Source organism: Zonotrichia leucophrys, chromosome 12, assembly GCF_028769735.1.
Source record: "Zonotrichia leucophrys gambelii isolate GWCS_2022_RI chromosome 12, RI_Zleu_2.0, whole genome shotgun sequence".
In the NCBI taxonomy this organism is placed as follows: Eukaryota; Metazoa; Chordata; class Aves; order Passeriformes; family Passerellidae; genus Zonotrichia; species Zonotrichia leucophrys.
In genome coordinates this window covers 19,206,779-19,231,220 of record NC_088182.1, presented here as the reverse complement: position 1 = coordinate 19,231,220, position 24,442 = coordinate 19,206,779, and the positions used below count along the sequence as shown (strand labels likewise).

Genomic DNA, 24,442 nt, shown 5'->3' with positions numbered 1-24,442 from the left:
CTCCAGATTCAGCTTGGTTTGCTCCTTCTTCCCAAGAGGCAGCTATTCTCTATTCTTTCTGTTCTTCTTAACAATAATCCCCTGACTTTCAAACTTCTACAGTCATGCTTTACTCTATGTTTCAAGAGTTTAATAGTATTGTTGGCAATATTATTTCCAAAAGACACATCTCAGGCACTGAAATGCTTCTTTGCAGGTCTAAAGAGGCCTGTGAGATCCACAGAGGTGGTTATGCAAAAAAGAACTATGCCTGGGAAAAGAATATTTAAGCATATGAGTGCCTCCCAACTGATTCCAGACTTTCAGACACCAGTAATGAAGCTCTGGAAGAGATTTTCCTCAGAATTTTAGTGTATCCTGCGTAAATTAGAATTAAGAAGAATGTTGGATTAATATCAAGAAATAGAACTTCCTATTTTTTTCTTGCAGTTGGATGCAAATTGAAATATACAAATGGGAATGGCAGGCTCTTGAAGAAAGGAATAACTTCTTGTTTATAGTCTCATTCCTGACAGTAAATGCTGGTTTTGGAATGTAAGATAAACCTTGTTCTTTTGCTTTCTTGATACTTTATTGGGAGAATTCTCTCACCCCTGAAATAGTTGAGGACACTAACCTCTAAATTTAACTGTCATAAAATTGACAATCAGTACCAAAGGCAGCCTTTTTCCCTAAAAAAATAGAATCTTACTAATAATATCAGCAGAGGCTCAAGATCAAATTTGGCAGGACATGGACAAAGTACACAGCAACTGAAGCAGAGAAGTTCCCCCAGCTTCCATCTGTGGTTTTGCATGACTGTCAGGTGGGGCCTGCAGAATCAAGCATCATTGAGTTTGCACTGAGTGCAGGTGACTTATGTCCATGGATTATTATTTGTGCTGTAGTGCAACAATCGGCTGGGCAGTAAGAGAAATTCTCAATCATGCTGTGTAAGGGGTGTTGCTTCCTCCCAACCTCTCCCCTCACCACCTCTTAGATGACACACATTTCTGTGTGAGGAAGGCTAAAGAATTTAAACTTCTCTCCCTCTATTCCCACTCTCCTTGCCCAAGTGTGAGACAATCTGGCTTGCTTTGTGTGGATGCAGGGCTTGCACTGGCCCTTGGCTGAGGCACAGCTTGTGCATCAGTTGAAAAGTTCTGCGGGTGAAGCTGTTCTCTCTGCTTGGCTTTTAAAAGCATTTTTCCTTTCTCCAGACCCTGGCTCCAGAGAAAGCCAGGCTGTTTGTCTGAGGCTGTTTGCTTTTAAAGTATAATTTCAGCCACGCTGGCTGCAGGACAAATTGGAGGCTTACCCATTGTGGGGCTGGAACCACAGATGGAGCCAGAGGGCATGAATCTCCAGATTCAAGCTTTCAGCCTTTTGGAGCACCATGTTTCAAACATTACACAAACTTTCTAAAAGCCAGAGGTGCTCCTGCTGACAGGCTGCAAAATGAACACAGCTCTAACGACAAGGTGTAGTATTACAGCGACCTTAGACGGTCACTGTGGTGAGAGAAGGATGAGAATCTTGTTTCTTGATCAGAAGGCTTGATTTATTGATATAAGATATATAATACATTATAACTATACTAAAAAGAATAAGAAGAGAAGTTGCAGAGAGCTGCTAAGCTAAGAATAGAATAGAAAGAATGAATAACAAAGTTCTGTGTCCAGGGAATCTGTCCCTGAGCTGCTCCTGTGATTGGCCTTTAATGGTACCCATGGAAGATGAGCCAATCACAGGGACACCTGCTACATTTCACAGCAGCTGATAACAATTGTTTACATTCTTCTTCTGGGGCTCTGCTTCCCAGAAGATGGACAAATGTGAAAGAAAGGATTTCTATGAAAAAATGTCTGTGACAGTGTAGTATTTGTCAATCAGATAAAGAGTGAGCTTTACTCTGAAATGCTTTATAAAATCACAGGGAAAATTTATTTCCTTGACTGATCCTAGCCACAAACAGATGCTAATAAAAAGAAAACCTTTTTATTGCTACAACTACAGCAAGGTAATTGCTGGCTGAATTCAGTTCCATTACTACTTCCATCCCACACAGGAGATAAAACAAAGCTGTGTATAAATGTGTCAAATGCCAAATGCAAAACTGGATATGGGGAATCTCCTTTCAGCATTGTTGTTCTTCAGTGCTAAGGAAGCATGAGAGATATTTCTGGTTTAGATATAGATGTTTCTATCCCTTGATTTTCATCACACACAAATGCTAGTTAGCTTCAACAGTACATTTAGAGACAAAAAACTTTTATAAATGTAAGTATTTCAATTAAAGATAAAAACCCCATGATGCTATGACAAGGAGCTTTATAATTTTTCAGGCCGAAGAACATCTACATTTTCACAAATTCCTCTATCTCATCAATCCAGAACTAGGTTTAAAAAAAAAAAAAAAGCTTGAACCAGCAGCTCCAGCATTTGCAATATCCAGCCTCCTTTGCAGCTCTATATATTTAACAGGAAAGTGCTTTCCCTAATGACAGCTTAATATAACCTTTGACTACACCTGTATAAAACCTTAAAAAAGCTAAAGCATAACTTAATTATCCTTCTTTTGTCCTCTTTTTAAAAAAAAATAAATGAAAAAGCAATGAGCTTTAATATTTGCTCACAATGGTATCAGCAGTAAGTACAGATAACAAGGTGTAACCTAAAATCTCTGAGGCTTTGTGCTATCCAGAATAGGAAATTCAGTTTTGTTGCTGAAACCAAGCCAAATCCTTTGACCCATTTCTCAGCTTGACATGTTTAAACTTATGCTTTTCTTTTTCTGTGTGTTAGCCCTCATAATTGCCATCTCACCTGGCTGCTTCCTTGCAGATACAGAACAAGAGGTTCACTCTTGGGGATGGTCACCCACATTTTGTTCCAAGTCTTCCCTTTTTCAAGGAACTGGAGGTAGCTGCTGAAGAGGCTGTTTTCAGCCACAAGGATGCTTTGCTTCTGGATGATGGGGGAAAAAATAAAACAGAGCTGTTTCCATTTATGTTTAAGTGTGCAAAATACTTAAAATTAAATATAAAATACTCAAGTGGTGCAGAGTCAAATAACACTTGAGGGCAAATGTTGGGTAGGCCAAAACCAAATAAGAAATTAATAATTATTATATACAATTAAGAAATAGCATAATTCCATGTAACAGAGGCAGAACCACCATTCCCAGCAGACATGAAGCTAAATTCAACCTCCACCCAGTAAACTGAAAATGGTAATTAAGATGATGCGCCTCATTTCTTGCTTAGCTAAGTAGGCTGGGAGATGACTTCAAATTAATGCAAAGGGTTTATTAACAGAACCTCTTGTGCATGGTGGAGCCAAATCAGACTGAAAAAAAAAAAATGGAAGAAATTGTTGTGCTCTCATAGAAAGCAAAGAAAATCAAAATTCCTGTTTGCATTAGGATTTGCACAGAAGCCTTCCAAAGATTTCTGGCAGCTGCTAATAACATTTGTTAAGTGGCAATCTCTTCAGATTCTACTGAGCTTGTTAAGAAAGTTTAATGTAAATAGAAGGGAAAGAAAAAGCCTGACTGATCTTTTTTTTTATATATACTGGCTTTCTTGCATTTTACCTCATCCTTTGAGGATTTAACAAAAAAACTAGCAGCCTGAGTAGAGGAGGGAAAAAATGGGTTTTTGGGTTTTTACAGCATTTTGTTGTAATCTGCTTTCTGAAGTAAAGCCATGGGTCCCATTTCATTGGTTTGCCTCTCAGCTTTTCAGTTCAACAGGGCTCTCTCTTCCTGTGTAGGTGCAGGTTTGCACTGAAATAGTAGTGCTGCAAAGTTTGTCATGAGATATCACAGACTGTATTGGCACCCATAAAGAGCTCACAATCTGGAGTCACAGCTGGAGCATATATCACAGAATCACTGGGGTCAGAGGGGACTGTAAAGACCATCTCATTCCACCCTCCTGCCTCAGAGGGCAATATCTGATACCATATCTGAGGGTTTTGATGGGGTCAGCTTCCAGATCCAGAACTTTACTGTGCTCTGCAGACCCGGCAGCTCAGGCCAAGGGGGACCTGTGGCTTTACCCCACCCTATTGCTGAGATCTTGGACGTGTTTAGGTACAAAACTGTCAAAGCCCCCAAGAAACAGAGTTGCTATGTGGAATTAAAAGTGAAAAAACAGATCTCATTTTTTGAAAAGTTACTATGCACTGCTCAAGATTGGAAATACACCATAATAAAAAGAAGTCAGAGGGTCTTCCTTTTTTTTGTAAGTTCGGAAGCTGAAGCTTAGCTGTCAAACCTGTATGCATCCATGTGTGATCAGCATGCTATGATGAATGCTTACCATCTACAAACAGCATCCAGGCTGCAAGCGTGTTCAGTAAGATTTATAGGTCAGAGGATTAAATACCATGGTGGGGCAGAAAAGAAAACTAATTTGATCAGCTTTTACTAAATACACTAAAAAAAGAGAGAGTCTACAAGGTTTCTTAGCCAAAGACTGTACCTCTGCAGCTAGTCTTTTCTTCTGTTCCCCAGCTGCTTCCACGCCAGGGCTGCAGGGGCTTACTGGGAGCTGCAGGAAACACTCTTTACACACGCGGTTATGGCGGCTGTTATCTGCAAGAGGCTTGAACTCAGAGCATTTTGCACAGATCACCTGCAACAGACAGATGGTGTTTAATGGTGTCATGTTTAAAGCACAATCCTTTATCAAAGAAATTGACTTGCAGAATGGTTGTTAGTAAAGCAAAATTCAATGAAAGCTTATGTAAATGTAAGATAGAGAGACCAATAGAATATTCACTATATCTACCTCCATTAATAATTAATGTGCTTGTGATCCCATGCCATATACCAAAATACCAAATTAAGGAAAACTTATGTCTTTGGGGGGATATTGTATGACTAACATCATGCAAGTTTTCTTTTCTTGCCTTTTCTTACAAGCTTTTATAAGTCAAAAAGAGCTTAAGTTGACAAAGCAATTAGTGCTTTTTAATGGTCTAAGAAAGACTCATTTTCAGAATGAAAGTGGCTGACATTCCTCATCAATCAAGGACATCCTGGAGAACTGAGTAATCCAGAAAGTACCAACTATTTTAAGAACATAGTCCAATATATTATCCATTAAAAGTGATTTGTCTGTCCCAGCTGCCAAGAGCATGCAATAGCACATTGGGCCCAAGGAACCAGTGCTTGGAAACAATGCTGGATCTTCAGCTCCAGAACCTGTTTTCATGCTAAAAATTTGTCTCTAATACACCTGCTCCAGGGAGACAAACTGTCCCCAGGGTGTCAGCCTGATGGACATCCATTCTGACTTTCTGTACAATAATAACCAAAAACCCACAGCACACACATATGTTGTTATATGGTTCACTGTAAGACTTTATTTACTATATGAAGAAGACTGCCTTAATTCAGGCAGTGTTACCCAAACAAAAGCAAGACAGCATTTTTAGCAACGTGATAGTCTTTCCTTCAGAAAAATTAACTTCTTTAATTCGAATGCTATTGCCACACCACAAGGCATTGCACAAAAAATGGTGGTTTAATGATAAATTATTCATTTTGTATTTCTTGTTATCTCTTTGTTCCTGGGGGAAAGCCATTATTTCATTTCTTTAGTGGCACTGACTTTGCAATGGGATATTTTAAACCCCCAGAAATGTATTTCATGATTTAATAAAAGCAAACCCAGAAGACTGAAAATCCCAACTCTAGGGTAGAAATGCCTCCTCCACAATTTAATTTCAGTTGCTAAGACTGAGGTTTCCTTTAACACCTTAACTATACATTTAGATCTCTCTGCAGCTGAAAATTTATCTCTACTTCAAATGACTAATGTTACTTAAATAACATTACTCTTGGTTACATTAGGAACACTGAATGGGGTTTCAAAAAATTTTGCAGAAATCCATCTCATCTTGGCCATAGTTGATTTACAGAAAAAAAAGGGAATTCAGGCACTGATAAATGGCTCTAGGGGAGGTGGCTAAGGGCCTTCAGTAACCCAGCCTCTGGGATGGATTTTCTTTGGTTTTTCAAGAAGGAGGAAAACACTTTTGCACAACATTTATTTAGGGAAAGAAACGCAGAATCACAGAGCGTGCTGAGTGGGAAGGGACCCACGAGGATCACCAAGTCCAGCTCCAGGCCTCACAGAGGGCATCCCCAAGCATCACACCCTGTGCCTGAGAGCGTTTTCCAAAATCTCCTGGAGCTCTGGCAGATTTGGTGCTTTGGCTGCTTCCCTGGAGAGCCTGTTTCAGTGCCTGACCACTCTCTGGGGGAAGAATCTCTTTCTAACATCCACCCTAAACCTCCCCTGACACAACTTCAGGCCTTCCCCTTGGGCTCTAGAAAGAGATCACAGAAAGAGATCAGAGTCTGCCCTTCCTCTTCCTCTCAGAGAACGTTGTTGACCCCAGTCAGTCTCCCCTCAGCCTCCTCTTTTCCAGGCTAAAGAGAAGAACTGCCCTCAGCTGCTCCTCACATGGCTCCACTTTGCCATCTTCATTGCCCTCCTTTGGACGCTCTCTAATAGCTTAATACCATCTTTAATATTGCATGTTCAGCTGTTCATTTTAGCAGAGCTGCTGTCTGGGTGAAGTGAGGCTGTCTAAAGGCCATTGTTTCTGCAAACAAACTACAACTCCCTTCCCAGATGTACGCTCATCCCCACAAAAAGCACCACCTTTCTTTCTATTCACTGAGGTACTGAATTTGCCTTTAAACCAGCACAAACTAGGACCCTTGCACCAGTTTTGCTGCTTTGTCCCCTGATATCCAGAGAGTAAAGCAAGTGGAAAAACCTGCTCTGTCAATGACTTGCCATGAACCAGGATGTCTTTTAGTCCCTGTTCTGATAAAACAAAAAATTGTCTTCTGTGGTCTCTGCAGAAGAAACGCAAGAGCTGAGCGTGCTGGGATACTTACAGCCCCACACTGCTTACAATGGTGCCGCCTCTTTGTGATGGAGTTGAAGCTCTCGCTGCAGCTCTTACAAGACTGTTTCTCTTTGTCTCGCTTGGATTTCGAAGATTTCCTAGAGGAATCACTCTGAAATTAAAAGTACAATTATGTGATTAAAAAATAATGGCAACATTGTTCGCAGATCCTCTTTGGGGTTCACACCATTTTGGGAAAGAATTTGCATGGCTCTGCTGCTTGCCTCAGCTGGAGGGCTGGCTCAACCATCAGGCGTCTCGGGAGGACGTAATGTGGTCTCAGCCCCTCTCTGCCCACTCATCTCCTTACCACCATGGAGCAATCTCCTCTCCCTGTCTGTCAGCGCAGAGGTGGAGGAATGGCCAAGGTGTGCATCTCAAGAAAACTTCCCTTCCAGCACTCATCCCTTCCTTTTTCAAGGTGCACGTTGACTTTGTGAGTGTGCTGTAAACTTCCCTCTCTTGGTGGGAAGGAGATGTGAAGATTTAGGGGAAAATGGCTTGACTGAAGAAGAAGATGGTATTAGGAGTGGACTTTGCACCACCCAACTTCAAATGCTTAATTTAGAAGTTTCCTTAGTCTCCCTCCCAGCACAACATGAACCATAAGGCTCCTCAGGAAGGCAGGGACACCTCTGCCAGGGACCTGCCCTCTCTGGGACCTGCTGTCTAGGTGGCCAGGCAAGGTTAGCCTCTAAATCCAAGCCAATACCTAAAGTCACTCAGCAAACCTTATTGCACAATTTCCTGATAAATTGAATAGCATTACTGGATCCAGCATAAACTGGACTTCCCATGCCTGGAGGTGTTTAAAGCCAGGTTGGATTCAGCTCTGAGCAACCTGGCCCAGTGGAAAGTGTCCCTGCTCATGGTGGAGCTTGGAATGAGATGATCTTTAGGGTCCCTTTCATCCCAAACCATTCCATGATTCTATGATTAACATGCCAACATGCAGATCACAAAAATACAACATGTCGTATAAAGATGTCTTTAAGTGTTTGAAGAATGCCAGCAACATTTCAGAGTATTTCTCAACATTGTCAGAATACAGTGAGAACAGAAGAGTTTGAAACATGGCATTGTAGCTGCAGAAAAAAATAATAAAAATGAAAAAGTCTTTATTACTTGGCAAATTCCAGAGAGCTATTATAAAAGAAAGACTTTTTCAACAAAATGTTATTTAACTACTGACACTGAAAAAGAATTTTTAAAAAATCCCTTTCCGTTCCTGTGAAAAAGATGAGGCACTGGCAGTGCCCTCATGCCACCAGTGATGGCTCAGGTGACTTTACCACAGACTCACAACACATGGTCTGAACAAAGGGGCTTTTGTAGCAAACAAGGATATGCATTGTAACTCACATTGTTCATCCTAGATAAATTCAACAGTCACTTTGCATCTGTGTCATTTATTACACAAGCTATTTTATTTACTGCTGATGCCTTTTAAAGGAGGTGCTAACACAGAGCTACCCTTGCTTCAGCATCTTGATAATAATGAGCTTGAATAATTGCCATATTTCTCACCTTTCTCAATACACCCAACTCTGTTTTGAAGCTGCTAAGTCTGACAGGAAAAAAACACTCACATAAAATCTGTTCAGAGCCAGGATCTACTTCTTTCAGACTAGGCTGTTTTGACTGCTAATTTGCTTTTACTCTACTGCTTTAACTCTCTAAATCTTGACAGTTTCCTTGAATTTTAAAATTTTGGTGGAAAAATAGCATATATCCCAGCAAGAGGTACAACTCATGTGACTGCAAGATGAAGGCCTGTGGCAGGCCTTAGGTGAGCAGACATCTTGAACTTAGTGAATTATGCAGCCTCCATTTGCTTCTGAAATGCAGGCGAGAATCACCAAAAAGCTGGTAGGAGCAGCAAGGAAAGCAGGGGGCTTGGGAGGCTGCTGTTACCATTTTTTATTACTTGCTGTACAGTCAGAGAATCACACAGTCCCAGAATGGTCTGGGGTGGAAGTGACCTCAAAGTCCATCCAGTCCCACTCTGCCATGGCAGGGACACCTTCCCCTGTCCCAGGCTGCTCCAAGCCCTGTCCAACCTGGCCTTGGACACTTCCAGGGATCCAGGGGCAGCCACAGCTGCTCTGTGCCAGGTATTTCATTGTCTGGGCCAGCAGGTAGAAATTCAGCCCCAATGTTGTTCATGTGACCCATAAATACAGTCTGATGAGACTCTAACATGAGCAGACACATGAGCTACAAAGCAGTTTCAATTCTTTTCCTTCTCATTATTCTCTTACAGGTGTATTTTCCATTTATAAATTAACTACCTGGAGCAACCCACAATGGGGTTGCAATCAGCAAGTGTTTCTGGAAATGCTAACTATAAGTGAAAAATAATTTTAAATTATATAACAGATTTTGTACTTTGTATCTTTTAGTTTGTTTCTCTGCATGCCAACATTATATTGGCAAGATTATGTGTAAGACATTTTAAACACAGGCTCACATTTCCTCCTGAATACAGAAGTCTGAGCATAACCTGCACTAGCAGTACAGAGCAGCAAGAGAATTCAGCAAAGAGGTACCATGATGCAATAGACAAGCAGATGATCCTTCCTGCAGCAGGACTTCATTGTCTGGTTATGCAAGCGTGAACGAGAAGCTGAGGAAAATGCCAGAAGCCTCTCAGGCAGGCTGGGGAAGCACAGGAAGGAGCGCCCAGTGTAGAGCTGGCCACCACTACCACCGAGTGACCACACAATGTATTGCTTGTGCTCTCACTGAGCTGCCTAAAGGGATGCCAGCACCAAAAATTCATATTTTCTGAAGCTGCAACTAACATTTTTATTCATTATTCTCTTGATATTATTCATTTTTAGCAAAATTAGAGCCCAGAATCAATACTAAAAAACTGGGGTATTTTTGTCTTTTTGATCAACTCCACTTTTTTTTCTATGTCAGGAATTAAATTTTTCTTTAAATACATGATTTAAGGAAAATTACTTAACATATCAGTATATGCTATCATATGTAAATTACTGACACAACAATTTATAATCAACTAAAAAGATACAAATTTTTTATTTAATTACCAATAAAATCTATGTACTTAAGACCACCCAAAATTTTTATGTAGGCTTGGGGGCTTTTAATACTTTAAAATATATTTTTTTCTAAGTAGTTCACTAAATACAGCATCTGCAACACAAGGCACAAAACACTAATAACAAAACTGACTGTAAATAAAGTAAAAATTGTTAAGTGAAAATATTAAGTTAAGACAAAAAAATAACCAGCAAGGAGCACACTAATCACAAACTCTTATAACTTGGTTTTTTTTATAGTCAGGTTGCTGGCTTGTTTAACAGCTTTGCATTGACACTGTGCACTCTACCAGAAGGTTCCAAGCCTGGCCAGAGGTCTGGAGGTGCTGCTAAATGACTCCTTAGTTCCTAAAATCATCATGCTAATACATAACATCCTACAGCATGTCTCTACAGGTAAGGGTATTTTTGGTGGTTGGTTGTTCTTGTCGAGGCTCATTTTTAGTAAATTCAACTAAACCTAGGCATTTCCTGAAAATCTTTTATTCTAGAAGAGAGAGATAAGAACAATAAAAAATAGACCTTATTAAGAACTTGAACCCTTGATTTGATTCAGCAGCAGTTATAGCCATTTTACTGAGCAAAATGAATAATATCTTGAAAGTATATTTTGCTTTCATGGCAGCCAATGTTTAACAGGCCAGAGACATACAAAAGTACTATCATCTCTTCCTCTGCATTCGCAGAAACATGGAAAGCATACTGTGGAAGAAGTGTTATTCAAAATGTGGTTCTGGAATGAAATCCTGAGTTATACAACGCAACAGCATTAATCAGATAGATCTCCTGGTATCTTTTTGTCCTTCTCCCTTCAATCGGTGTAGCTCGCTATCACAATTTAAATACATGCACCCAAAGCCAAACAAACAAAAAACACCCTCACCAAAAATCCCAAAAAAACAACAAAGAAACAAAAAAACCCCCACACAAATCTCCCCCTCTCCAAACCCAGTGCTACAAACTGAAGGAATCAACTCTGATGTGTGTGCAGCATGCATCTACTACCGAAGGAGTTATATTGCTCTAAGAAGTCTATTCATGCTTTGAGGAGAAACCCCCTCACATCCAGCACTGTTAGTAAAGTAATGTCAACTTTCTAACCCAGCAAATTGGTAGAAGAGTTTATTTCCTGGTTTTCATGACACATCTGAGCAGGATTCAAATTCCCTGATGCTGCAAATGGCAACTAGCTGTGGGTATAACTTAGCCAGGAAACTAATGACAGCACAGCTGAGGCCACAGACAGCAAGATATAAACTCTATAAAACCTATATTGAAGTATGATTATTTTTTCCTGCTATAAACATAACCCACCTCCCAATACAGCTCTGACTAAAGTATTAGCTTCAAATTACTCACCCCTCCTAATGCACCACCACCATCTGCTCCTGGCATTGATTCAACTGAGCTGGTGCTGGCTATCTGAGGAGAAAGAGAATGACACAGAACAGCTTCAACATGGACATTCTTCCTTAAATATATAGGGAAGGGAAGGGAAGGGAAGGGAAGGGAAGGGAAGGGAAGGGAAGGGAAGGGAAGGGAAGGGAAGGGAAGGGGAAGGGAAGGGAAGGGAGAGGGAAGGGAAGGGAAGGGAAGGGAAGGGAAGGGAAGGGAAGGGAAGGGAAGGGAAGGGAAGGGAAGGGAAGGGAAGGGAAGGGAAACAAGGTGGGGGTGGTGGGGGGAGAGAAAAGAAAAAGAGTTTGCTTTCAGCCCCTCAATTCTTTGCTTGTGAGCACACTTTAATTTATAGAATCAGATCACAGAATCCTAGAATGGTCTGAGTTGAAAGGGATCTCACAGCTCATCTTGTTCCAGCCCCCTGCCATGAGCAGGGACACCTTCCACTACCCCCAGATGCACATATGCTCAGCCATCCTCAAATATTGGGTGGGCTGTGATGTGGATGATTTTACAGATGGCACTGAACTGCCAACCTTCCTTTGGGTGCAACCTGTGCCTGTCCCTTACATGCTGCAGAAAGCCAGTGCCAAAGTTTGAAGGACACTTTGGCTCTATTGGAGCCTGCCAGCCACACCAGCAAAAGCTCTGTGAAGGTACTTGATTCTGAGAGGAACAAAATTTACTCTATTAAAACACCACTCCATTAAGTTTCTCTTCTTCGTAATCCATTTCAATCCCTAAATAAATGTGAAGTGGCATCTCCATTTATACAGTTATGGAGATGTAGATGTACTAAATACACACAGACGTTTGTATATCTATATATATATTCCTACAGAGTTAATATATAATATTCATATATCTATATGTAAGCCATATATATATACATTCAATAGTATTCAATAGATATAAAGTGCAAATAAGCTTTGTACATTGAGTACCAAAATCACAGGCTACATTCTAAAAAGAATGGAAAACCACCTTACCTGCAAATGAATTTACAGGGAATTTGATAGTTTACACAAGGTTTTCAAACTAACAGATTCTTTATGATAAATTCTCCTGTTATACCCATAGATCATTCTTCCTTTGCCAATCAGACAACATCTCTTATTTCAAGATTATCCAAATGGCCAGTGCATTTTGGCACTCTGGCTTCATTTCATTTTAACGCAAGAAGGTTTAATCTCTGTTTGAGTGGCCAAATTGAAGAGCTATTCATTCTGATGCCTCATTGAGTCTATTTATATTCTAATACAATCAATCAACTCTTTAGAACAAGGAAAGGAGCAAATGCATCCCCTGGGACCAGAGCTGTCCCACCCTAGAGCACTTCCTAAGGGAATACAATTGAATTAAGGGAAGCATCACTACTCAGCTCTAACCAGCTATTTCTGCCTCTGCAGAAACCCAGCAACCCTGAGGTGTTCACATCATCTGTTCCTCAGTCCTCTGCAAAGAGGGCTCTTTTCAGTGGAATCCTAATCAACCCAGAGTTTTACTCTGCCTAGTAAAATGACATCTGTGTGCTGTGATGGCACTTGGAAAAAGAAAAATGTGGAGGAAAAACAAGATTTGAAGAAGAGCTTGAGAAAATCCCCAGCAAATTTAGGGAAAAGAGTAAATTACTCCAGTTGCCTGTTCAGATCCCCTTGTCTGTTTGTTTATTTGGAATAATGGGCTAAAAATCAAATACCCTCTACTCTTACCTGGAAAATATTTCAAACGGGCTTCCCTCTGTTACATTACCATTACCACTCACTGTCTCAGAGCTGGTAACAATACAGTTATTGACATGTTTGTCAGAACCACTCAGATCTATGGGGAAAGAAACAGCAGCATCTAACATTCATGATTTAACTAACAGAAGCATTCTCAGTCTCAGATCCTAGAGATGTCACTTCCACAGAGCTCAGCTCTCTGCAGCACCTTTCCTTGCCAGCCTTCCAAGACTGCACAAATTGGGTCCATCACCACACCAGGTGCCTCCAACTCTTCTGAGATGAAGCAGTGGTGAAAGAGGTCCTTTTCCTTGGGAATACTTTTATATGATTTTAAAAACACCTTTCACACAGCCTGAAAATGCTGCAGGTGAAAAGGGAGGAACTAAACCACAAAGGAACCCTAAAGCTTTGTAAAAATCCTTCTTAAATTACTACTGCTACCACACAAGCATGTTCAGAGTTGCATGCAGTGGTCATGAACTGCAACCAGTCCTAAGCACCCTAACAGAGAAAATGTATGGCCAAGGATGGAAAAAAACCAATTTGACTCTTTTTGCACAGGCTAATTTCTAGTGGCTGTTACAGATGCAGACAGGAATCCATGAGTGCATATCCATTTCTTGAGAGAAAAACAAGGGTCACTTTTCCCTCTAAAGTTGCTGCCCAGTGTTCCATAGATGATATGTCTGGTGGATGCTACCTAGTGCAGTGTATTGCAGTTAGAATGTTCTCAGTATTTGTCCAGTTTTCCTTACAGAAATACTTTACCTGTTTTAACTGACAGCAATTTCTGTCACATTTAGCTGTGACATCAGTTTCAAAGCTGATTATCTAGAGAAGATAATCTCCTAAAAATGCAAGTTAGTATTCTGGCATTAAAGAAATTACAGTACAGACTGCATTAATATCACAGCCAGGGATAAACCAGACTCCTGCTCTGGTTGGCTTTTATGAAGAGTAGAATATAAGTAGGAGGCTACACCATGAACACAGAAGCAAAATCAAATTGAATTTACAAAGTAAGATAATAATAATGAACTTGACCAGACGCTGTGTTTTAATTACATAGAAAGAAATGTGTTTATTAGTTTACTCATTATTTGGGCTCTGAATGCAGCCTGGCTGTGAATGCAGCCATAAGTTAACTGAAAAATATAGGCATGAATTGACTATTTTCTATTTTTTTCCCCAAGTATTTTTAGCTGATGAATAGTTCAGGATAAGTAAACTACGCCAGATTCTGAAAATGGCTCATTGCTGGCAGCTATCAATAGCAGTATTCTAGACTCTACGGAGTGCTGAGAAGATCTTCACTGTCAATCTGACTATGTGGGGAGGAAAGGCATATCCAACATCTCTCCTGAGGCCCCTGGAAAATCAGGCAGACAAAAAAATCCAGATTTTTTATCTGAGTCACCAAATCAGTCCTGAATCTCCAAGGAGAGATGTCAAAAATGGTTTAGGTACCAAAACAAAAGAACCCCAAACAAACAATTTAGTTGGCAGGGAATGGGGAAGATAAAAAGCTCCCAAAGTTCAATCTCTGCAGATGGACCTTCTCTCCCTCTGCTCCAAGATCCACCATGTGAAGTCATAAAAGTCATAGGCAGCACCATATGATATTCCTAAACATTTTGCTCTCTGAAGCCCCATTCCTCTTTAGTTTGTAGCAAATGCCTGTGCTAAGGTTATCACCATCATTTTCAAGTTGAATGGAGAGATACGGTCCTGATGTCAATACTTCTAAAACAAAATTCCTAGCAAACACAGAGTGATACCTTATGGCTGTAGAGAAACAACAAACTTTTAAGACTATATTACATATTCAGTTGAAGAGTATTTTTCTGAAATATATTTACTATCTAGAAGAACAGTATTTCAAGATCCTTTTAAAATGCATAATTTTCCTTCCGAGTCTTTAAAATACTTTAAATAATAATAAAATAACATCAAATAAATAATCCCAAAATGCATCTCTGATGAGATGGGGAAAAGTAATGAATAATATCTCTCAGGGACACAAATAACATTCCAGACTGCTAAGCACTTATAACATTGAGGAATTATACCTGTTCTGCTAAAAAAAGCCACCAGCCTGGAAAACATGGTGATGGGTCTCAGGCAATTGAATTGTCCTGGGTAATTTATTCTGTATCTGCACAGCTGACTAACTGTGGCTGATACACATTTGAAAGCCAGAGAAATGGAGATTACTGCCCTGTAATGTCATATAAAAATCCACAACAAGACTTCACTATTTTAAAGTTAGCTGTGCAAGTCTCAACTGCTGGTAAAACTGTTCTGGCAAAGGAGAATGAAGCACTGGTACTTACTGAGGAATCAGGAGGATGCTCCTCCTCTTGTGAAAAAGAGCTATTGAAAGCTCTGAAGGTCTCGCTGTTCTGTTTGTGCTTTTCTATAGTGGCTTGAATGACCTGAGACAAAGATGTCAACAAAGATAAGAAGCATCACAAAAAAAAATTTCTCTCATAGGAAGATTGGCAGGATTACTATTTGGTGAAAAACGCTTACAGTTGTATAAATGAAAGGGAAACTTAAAAACCTTAAGTGGTGGTGTTAAACCCATTATTGTTTCAGTTAAAAACTAAGACTGCTATCAGACAGTATTTCTACAAGTCAAACTGGAAGAATATACAAGGTCTGGTGCCTCAGTCTCTTCTCATAGCGGGCTTGAGGAATGCAGGGAAGGGGAGCCCAGCTGGAGCCCCCAGATACTTTCTGGGGCCAGCTGGTCAGCACCAGGACCCTGACTGAGCTCCACACTTCTCCAAGAGCAACTCCACCACACTGGCCCACCCAGCTTCCCTGCACAGCCACATTAATTCAGAACCCCAAAAAGATGATTTCAACTGCTGCCTGCATGGTGATTGCCCTCCTTATCATTGGTATTTTGTACTAACATGAATCCATTCCCTCTTCTCCTCTTCTGTCCTGTTAAAACAAAAGCAAAATAGAGAAAACATCATTGTTCTACTTAAAATATTTTCAGTAAATTCAATTCACAGCTTCACACCTTTATATCCATTAGATTTTTAGCTTTGCTACCCACTATTTAAAAAACATTATTGATAATTATTCACAGCAATTATTACCAAATGCCAAAAATACTTGAATTGTTGACACAGCGGACCCTACAGGCACTACTATAAACACTGCATTCAATAAAGGCAATCAACACACTTTGACTTAGGACCAACATTCTCTTACATATCTGTTACCCACCTCTGCTGCTCACCTCGTAATTTAAAGCTCTGTCACACTAGCACAGCCTGTAGATCAATTTCACAAACCTTCAAAGACAGAACAAGTATCATACCTGGCTTGCAGTTCCAATGATCTCTTTTTTCCTGTTATGGAAAATGTATGAGCCACATTTTGCTTGGCAATTTCTTGGACCTGGAAAAAGCACATCAACTTTTTCACTCATTGAACTTGTCTTTCCAACATTTTTAATGACTTAGAAATACAGTCATTCTTAGAAATGCTTAGTCAAAAAGATCATTTGGAATAAAGTACAGAAGTAGAAAAAATAAGGGACTGTTTCCATAGTTACCTGTCTTGTTGCACAACTCGTGTGTCTGTATCACCAATCAGACACCTATGGCAGTAGGGGTAGGCGTGCCAGCCAGGGAACAAGGTAAGGCTCTCAATCCAAACATGTCACACAGTCACCATTACTATGCTCCCTTTTTGAATGATTCTTATAAAAATTTCATAAGCCCAGCTGTCAGAGACTGAAATGCTATAATTTATGTCTTAAACATCTTCATGAAAGACTTTGGCTTGTTATAGCAAAACCGTACAACAGATGCAGAGAAAACCACCAAAACCCTGAATGGAGCCCTACACTGCTCATTGATGAAGATAAAGTGACTTAGGGGAGAAGAACACATTCAGAGAGAGATCAAGCTTAGCACCCTCAGGGTGGAAGTCACAGCCCCAGGGCTATCAGCTGCCAGGCTGGAACAGACCCTCACACCAAAGGCTGGTGGGAGGAGAGGTTTTGGGTGTGTGATGAAAAAGCCTCTGATTCGAGCAGTGAACACCCATTCGCCGCTGTGCAGAGGAGCTCAGCTCTGGGCTCCCTCACCCTGGCAGAAACCGCATCCACATGAAGGACAGCAGAGTCATGGTCCATCAAACACCCCCCTACAAAGGGGTCCCCAGACCCTGCACCAGAGATGATGCAACAGATCCATAGTGTTGCAAAGGACAGTGTCAAATGTGCCCTACTCAGGGGAGGCTTGTGGGTGCTCCCACCTGGCCCAAACCATTTTCTCAATCCGCTGGATTCCACACTTTCCAGCAACAGGTGGCAGTGGGACCCTCACCACCAAGAATAACAGATGGAGGGGAGCAATGAGATGTTGTAGGGACCCTGGGAAGGGTGATATGTTTCCACCCAACTGGTGTCACCTTCTCCCTTTCTCCCCACCCATACACACCTCTTTTTCTATTTCTGTCCTTATTTTCTCTTTCTTTCTCTTTGCCTCTTTTACTATAAAATAAAATATATCATTTTTTTTGGCACCAACATTGAACTTCATTTGGTTTTAATCAAGTTTTGGGGTACATTTCAAACCTTTCTGGGTTTGATCCATTTTATTCGCTGAGGCTTAGTTTCCTATGGTCTTCTGTGTTAAACTGGTTCATAACACCAACCAACCAAAAAAACCCAAAAAGAGATAAAATCATAGAATCACTAACGTTGGAAAAGAACTTTAAGATCCTCAAGTCCAACCATCAAAACAGCACCATCACATTCACCACAAAACCATGTTCTCAAGTGCCACATCCACATGGTTTTTGAACACTTCCAGAGATGGTGACTCCAATTCTTCCCTGCGCAATCTGTGCCAGGGCTGGAAATCCATTTCAGTGAAGAAATATTCCCTAATATCCAACCTAAGCCTCCCCCAGTGCAACTTGAGGCCGCTTCCTCTCATCCTGTCACACGTTAGAAGAGGCCAACCCTCACCTGGCTACACCCATCTTTCAGGCAGTTGTAGAAAGCGAGAAGGTCTTGCTCCTTATCTCCAGAATCCCCCCAGCTCCCTCATCAGATTTGTGCTCCAGACCCTTCCCCAGCTCTGTTGTGCTTCTCTGGACACACTCCAGCACCTTCAGATCTTTCTTGTCATGGAAAAACTGCATTGATCCAAAGTGATCCAAACCTGGGTTTTAGAATTCTACTATATTTTTACATTCATGCAATGTTATGTATTTAGATTCAGCAGGGATCCAAAGCTATCAACAACATTAAAAAAAGAGGAAAGAAGAGATGCAAACCTGCAGTCCTGCAATGTCCATCTTCTCTCGGACACTGAACTTCTGGCCGATCAGCCTCAGTTTTGGCACACAGTACAGCACCATGCTGTTAAACTGCAATGAGGCAAGAGTTTAACTTAGGCAGTTACATGCTAGACACAGCTTGCACTGTGAAGGTTTAGGGCTCTGGTGTGTTTTACTCTAAGATATAGCTCTCAAGAAGAGATTTAAGGTGAAAGTGAGACTGATGGATCATTACTGAGAGAAGTGGGCACACAGAAACACCTCAGCCAGTCACTTCTCCCTTCTGCATCTCCCTCTGAATTGAACTGCCTTGAAAGCACGAGAGCTCTTCTCCCAGTGCCAGTGAGAGCTGGCCATCTCCTGCAGCAAGGTGGTTTGGCTGGAAACCACCTCCTGTGGCACTCTGCAAAAACTCAGCCTCTGAGGAGGGAGATGGAAAAGACCCCTTTGGGCCAGTAAAGGCACAGTATGAAAGAAAGAAGGAAATCCTTGAGGAAAAAACTACAAGAGAAAACTGCTGCTCAGAAGGAGTAGCTGGGCTCAGCTAGTGAATGCTTTTTGTCTTTAAGCTTGGGAAGATGTAAACATACCACAGAATCATAGATTCAAAGGATGGCTTGGGTTGGAAGGACCTTAAAGCCTATCTCCTTCCACTGCCTGCCATGAGTAGGGACCCCTTCCACCAGACCAGTGTGCTCTAAGGCCCATCCAACCTGAGCACAGCCCTGAAAATAATAAATAGAGCAGCTGAAACACTCACCAGGAATAAATACCTATCCTGTGCTGTGCCATTCTTTGCTGAAAGTTTCTGAATTTGTCCTTCTTTAATGAGCTCGTTGGCTGGGTTAACAATATCCTCTTCACCACCCAGGCGCTCATAGACTTCCAAAAGCTTGTGCATCTTTTCCTGCCAGTACAAATATCCAGCAATTTAAATTTTAAAAAAAAATATTCCATGTGGTCTATTTTCCAGTCTTTAATTTCTGTGGTAAATGCATGTAAGTTGAAAGAAAACAGTCTTATAGCTTTGCATTTATATTAAAATGCATTGCATATTGTTCAGTGCTATTCCCCACTCTGGATTTGTCATACTGGATTAGTTATACTTGGATTGTGCCATTTAATGACACTTTGAGATAAATTTATTTGATACTTTTAGACTATTACTATTCAACGCTAAATATGTATTATAGAATCATAAAGGTTGAAATAAATCTCTAAGATCATCAAGTCCAAATATTAATCTTTGGAACTTTAGAAGCAATGTCCAATAAAATCACTGGCCAAGCTGGAGACTTGTACGCTACCAAATAATGGAAGCATGATTTATTTCTTCTACTGCACTACAACAAGAGTAAGCAGCCAACAATTAATTCAACCCTCCACTAACTTTTGGGGATATTGCTACAACATTCACTTTCCTTTCAGTCTGGCTTGGACCTCAAGCAGCAAAATTATTATAACAGCCTTTTCCAATGTGTTCTTGTGTACTAACAGAAAAAGCAACCAACACAGAAACCAATGAGCCAACAAGTTGTTTCATATTCCTGATATCAGCAGAGATACTGTACAAAGCTCCAAGGAGTTAAGAGGCCCAAAACCAGAAAAATTTCCACCAAAATATATCCTTATCAAGAGAACATGCCAGACTCAAATAGAAACAGACGGTTTCCTAACTATGCTTTCAGACATACTGGAAATACACAGACATCAGCTGGCTACTTCCCCATAGCAGCCACAGGAAACATGGTCTCATGGTGTGCCCACCAGCTGAGAGAGGAAGTAATGGTCTGATAGGGAAGTGAACATAAATCTTGGACCTAAGCCAGATACACAGCATTTCAGGTCTGTTTGATACAAAATATCCTGAGACACCTGGGTGCACCAAAGGGATAACATCTGCAGCTGTAAAGCCCATTTACTTTAACAGTAATGCACTAGTTCTTCTATATGTAAAACCTGTGCTAATGTCCAAAATCTCCACATCTGACTGCCCAGCTTTTGAAGCACAGCTTTCTGAAGCTACTGATGCATGCAAAATGCACATTCTGTGCACTTAAGATGGGCCAAAATCAAATCAAAGCAACCTTCATTCTGTTGAAGAACTGTAGGACTAAAAAAACAGTGTGAAAATCTGCAAGGACACCTTGTGAATGGGTCTAATTGGAATACTTCCAACACTTTTCAAGGACAAGCAAATAACGAGTTTTATGAAGACTTCCTTTTTCAACTCATTGGGTCCTTAAGAATGAGGGAGGTGGAATTTAAGCCGAACGAGCCACAGAAAACTGCATTTGCAATAAAAAGGACTCAGACATCCAACACATGTTTAAAGCCTGAGTGACAGGCAGATTTTCCTCTCCAGTTACCGTGCTGAGCCTGTTGCAATGGAAGGCCCTCAGTTGAGCCAAGTGTTTCAGTCAGATCAACAATTCCGTTCTGGAATTGCTACTCACCATCTTCCGGATGGCTGCATTGGAATGGTTTGCTGCTGTCGATATCAGCTCCAGTGACTCTGCAATAAAGGTACCAACAGTTATGCATTCTCTAGATTATATCTTTTAATAGCTCCTTGGGAGACAGGTTCACCTCTCTGAGTAGTTTTTCCTTCAAAATTGATGATACATAAGCAATTATGGACACAATCAGTTCTGCCTGTTCAACTGATCTATGTTTCATCTTTCTCTCCTAAAAATCTAGATGAGCCAAAGCACACAGTGACAAAGAACCCTCACTTTCTAGGAATCACCTATTAAAAGTCAAGTTTCACTTAAGTCTTCTCAAGCATATTTTTAAGATTGTTTTCCTAACACAGAGATTGCCGGCTTATGGTGATATGGACACTCTTTTTGTTGAGAGCAAAAACTCCTTGTAATCAAGAGAAGACCACTTCTCCTGTTTCACCATATAAACAGAGTCTATCTGGTTTTCTTGGCAAGAAATACACATTTAAACACAATACAAATTTAAAACCATTCTTCCTTTCTTCCTCTGGCTACTGCAAGGATGTCTTCCTGTCTTTGTCCTTAGCCACACAATGGAGTAAACAAAAAAGTTAGATGTTCTACTACAGCAAACTTCAACATATTGTCACTGCTTGTTTGCCAAAGCTGCTTTCATTCCTAGAGCAGGTATTCCAACCCTTTTCTTCTCAACTCCAAAAGCATTCAAAATCCCTTTGTTTGGTAATAATTTGATTAATTCAAATCTCCATTTCTACCATAGTCCTGGCTGTAAGTATCTGAATACACAAAGAAAAACTGCCCAGGATTTCATTGTGCTTTTAGACAGAGAGGCGTTTACATGTACTTTCAGCATCTTTCCTGTCTGGAGATTCTTCTGGAAGTTTCTTTAAGTAGTCCTTCAGGAGAAGCTCATAACGAGGAATCCTTTGCACTGGTTCAAGCATATGATGCTGCAAAGTCAGGTTTCCACACACCTCCTGTTTCTGAAATGGAGAAAAAGCAAGAACAGGAGGGTTTGATTTTTTTCTGCCTTTGGTGCATAACAGAATGAAAAATGACCATGCACATACAGATAGAAGAGTGTACAGAAGCTTCTCAAGCCATCATAGGTCGACAAACTCATTAGGTTGGAAAAGACTGAGATGATTGAGTCCAAACATAAACAAAACACTGCCAAGGCCAACTAAATCAAGTCCCCAAGTGCCACATCTGCATGTCTTTTAAATCCCTCCAAGGATAGTGTTTCCATCACTGCTCTGGGCAGCCTGAGCCAGGGCTGGACAACCCTCTCCATCAAGAAATATTTCCTAATATCCAATCTAAACTTTCCCCTGGCACAGTTTGAGGTCATTTCCTCTTGTCCTGTCTCTTGTTCGCTGGAAGCAGAGCCCAGCCTACCCCACATCTGCCCCCTCCTGTCAGGGAGTTGTGCAGAGCCAAGAGGTCCCCCCTGGGCCTCCTCTTCTCCAGGCTGAGCCCCTTCCCAGCTCTGTTCCCTTCTCTGGACACACTCCAGCCCCTGCAGCTCTTTCTTGTTGCGAGGGGCTCTAAACTGACCCCAGCATGTCCAGCACAGGGGTGGGCACTGCCCTGGCCCTGCTGCCACACCAGGGCTGAGCAGCCCAAGGTGCCCTGGTCCTTCTTACCCACCTGGGCTCCTGTTCAGCCACTGCCACAGCACCCCAGGGCCTTTCCAGCCCCTCTGGCTCAGCCTGGAGCTGCAGGGGTGTTGTGACCCAAGGACAGGACCTGGCACTTGGCCTTGTTCAGCCTCAATCACTGGCCTACGATCAAGCCTCTCCAGAGCTGGGCTGCCTGATAGCAGATATCAGAGCTGGCAGCTTTTATGTGAATCTTCATCCCATGTCAGGCATTTTCTGCTGATATGCAACTATCTTCTTTCAGAAGGCTCAGAAAAGCTTTTCCCATCCATGGCCCTGTGCACCATTGTTCTCCCAACTTCATGAAATCACAATGCCCCCAGGAATGTACTGCTTGCCAGAGCTCACTGTATGAGCAGTAGGCACGCTGCTCACACATCAGCTTTGAGAGGCAGAGCTCTCTCAAATTCTGCTCCTTTTTCACTTGGCCAAGAAGGGGAGGAGATTTGAGTCTGGTTACACAAAACATCATCCAATAAGGCACCAAAGTGCTCTGCTTACAATGGCACTGAGTATTGCAGTGTACTTGTTTTCACAGCATCTCGTGAAGCAAAAGAATATTTTCGTTTAAAAGAGGAGAGATGAGAATCTCAGTAAGAACCAGTAACTTGCTTTAAAGCACACAGGAAGTTTCTGCTAGTGATGTAATCTGACTCCACAGCAGCATGTTAACCACAGACACACACAAGCTCTTCTACACAGCATTATTTTTACATCAGCCCACTAATGTGGTCTGCTCTCATGTAAACAACCTCTCTATAACCATGTTAATTTCACTGTGTATTTCTCAGAGAAAGGAACTTCTTTCAAGTATCTGCAATTTCCTCATAAATATTCCAGCCCACACCACACTGCTGACTCGTTCCATTCTCACAGCGAAACTGGAGATAATGGGATGAATGTCTGAGAGAAAAATATTAGCTATCTTTCCAGAAATTCAAAGGACTAAATTTGATAAGTTACAGTCATCAACTTATTAGTAACATTTGATTTTTGTTTTCTGCTTTCCCTAATTTACCATAATTAGTAACAGTGAATGCCTAATGCTGTATATTATATATACACTATTCCATTAGCAGCTTAGGTAGACAGTGCATCCCTGAAGGATCACAACATACTTCAACTGGTATGTTGAAAACTATCAGTGGCTTCTGAGAGATATGTCAAATAAGTGGACTAAGAATTCTGGGTCCAATCTCTGCCTCCTGCAGCTATAATCACCGAGCAACAGAGCAAAAGGTGCTGTGTAAGTGTGACTAAATAACCTACAGTGCAATTCTGTCATCAGCAGGCTTCCGAGTCACATCTCCTGCCTGCATCACCAGTGCCCACACTGCCTGGCAAGAGTTCTGCTCAAGCAACAGCAGAGCTGCCCATGGTCTGGAACCGGTGTAGACCAACAGGTGACATACATCATTTATGTTGGAAGCTCCTTGGTGGGAAGAGACAGGTGACTTTTAGAGAAGGGAGCTGCCTGTGCTGTAGGGAAAACAGTCCCAAATGGATTACCCTGCAGAAAGTCATGGCTTGCCACTGGCTGAGGACAGCAAAACACAGGTGTGTGTGCCCTTAGTGGGAGCAGGACAGGTACAGGCAAAAAAAGGGTAAGAAAAGTCCTGTGGAGCAGTAGCGTGGCAGGAAAGGACCTCCCCCAGTCCTTGTTTCTCCAAACTTCTGTCTTGAGTCTCTGACACAGCCCTAAACCTCCACTCAGGGCCTCTCCTCTCCCAGCTTGCCAGGGGATTACTTGATTCCCAACAGCTGGCCCAGCCACAGTCCTCCCATTTAGGGCAGGCAGCTGTGCTCCCTGTTCAGCTTAACCCACTCCTTGCCAGCCCTTCCTTCTCAAAGGATGGTATCTGCCTTCCAAAGACTGGCAGAGAGATGCTTATGAGCAT

The 24,442-nt window shown here is 41.4% G+C and overlaps 1 protein-coding gene across 5 annotated transcripts in view; it reads right to left on the bottom strand.

Annotated features, from left to right (window-relative positions):
- FGD3 (FYVE, RhoGEF and PH domain containing 3) overlaps positions 1-24,442 on the bottom strand; it is a 93,956-nt gene that overhangs the window by 4,774 nt on the left and 64,740 nt on the right. For all 5 annotated transcript variants that reach the window (XR_010441764.1, XM_064723716.1, XM_064723717.1 and 2 more), the window contains 11 exons: positions 21,728-21,866; positions 20,875-20,933; positions 19,179-19,325; positions 18,416-18,508; positions 16,443-16,522; positions 16,027-16,057; positions 15,439-15,540; positions 11,340-11,402; positions 6,902-7,024; positions 4,467-4,619; positions 2,806-2,946 (listed from right to left, as the gene is read on the bottom strand). Coding sequence is in view for 4 of the 5 variants with exons in the window: in XM_064723716.1 (XP_064579786.1) it covers positions 2,806-2,946; positions 4,467-4,619; positions 6,902-7,024; positions 11,340-11,402; positions 15,439-15,540; positions 16,027-16,057; positions 16,443-16,522; positions 18,416-18,508; positions 19,179-19,325; positions 20,875-20,933; positions 21,728-21,866 (1,131 nt within the window). In the remaining variant the exon portion in view is untranslated. The remainder of the gene's footprint in view (positions 1-2,805; positions 2,947-4,466; positions 4,620-6,901; positions 7,025-11,339; positions 11,403-15,438; positions 15,541-16,026; positions 16,058-16,442; positions 16,523-18,415; positions 18,509-19,178; positions 19,326-20,874; positions 20,934-21,727; positions 21,867-24,442) is intronic.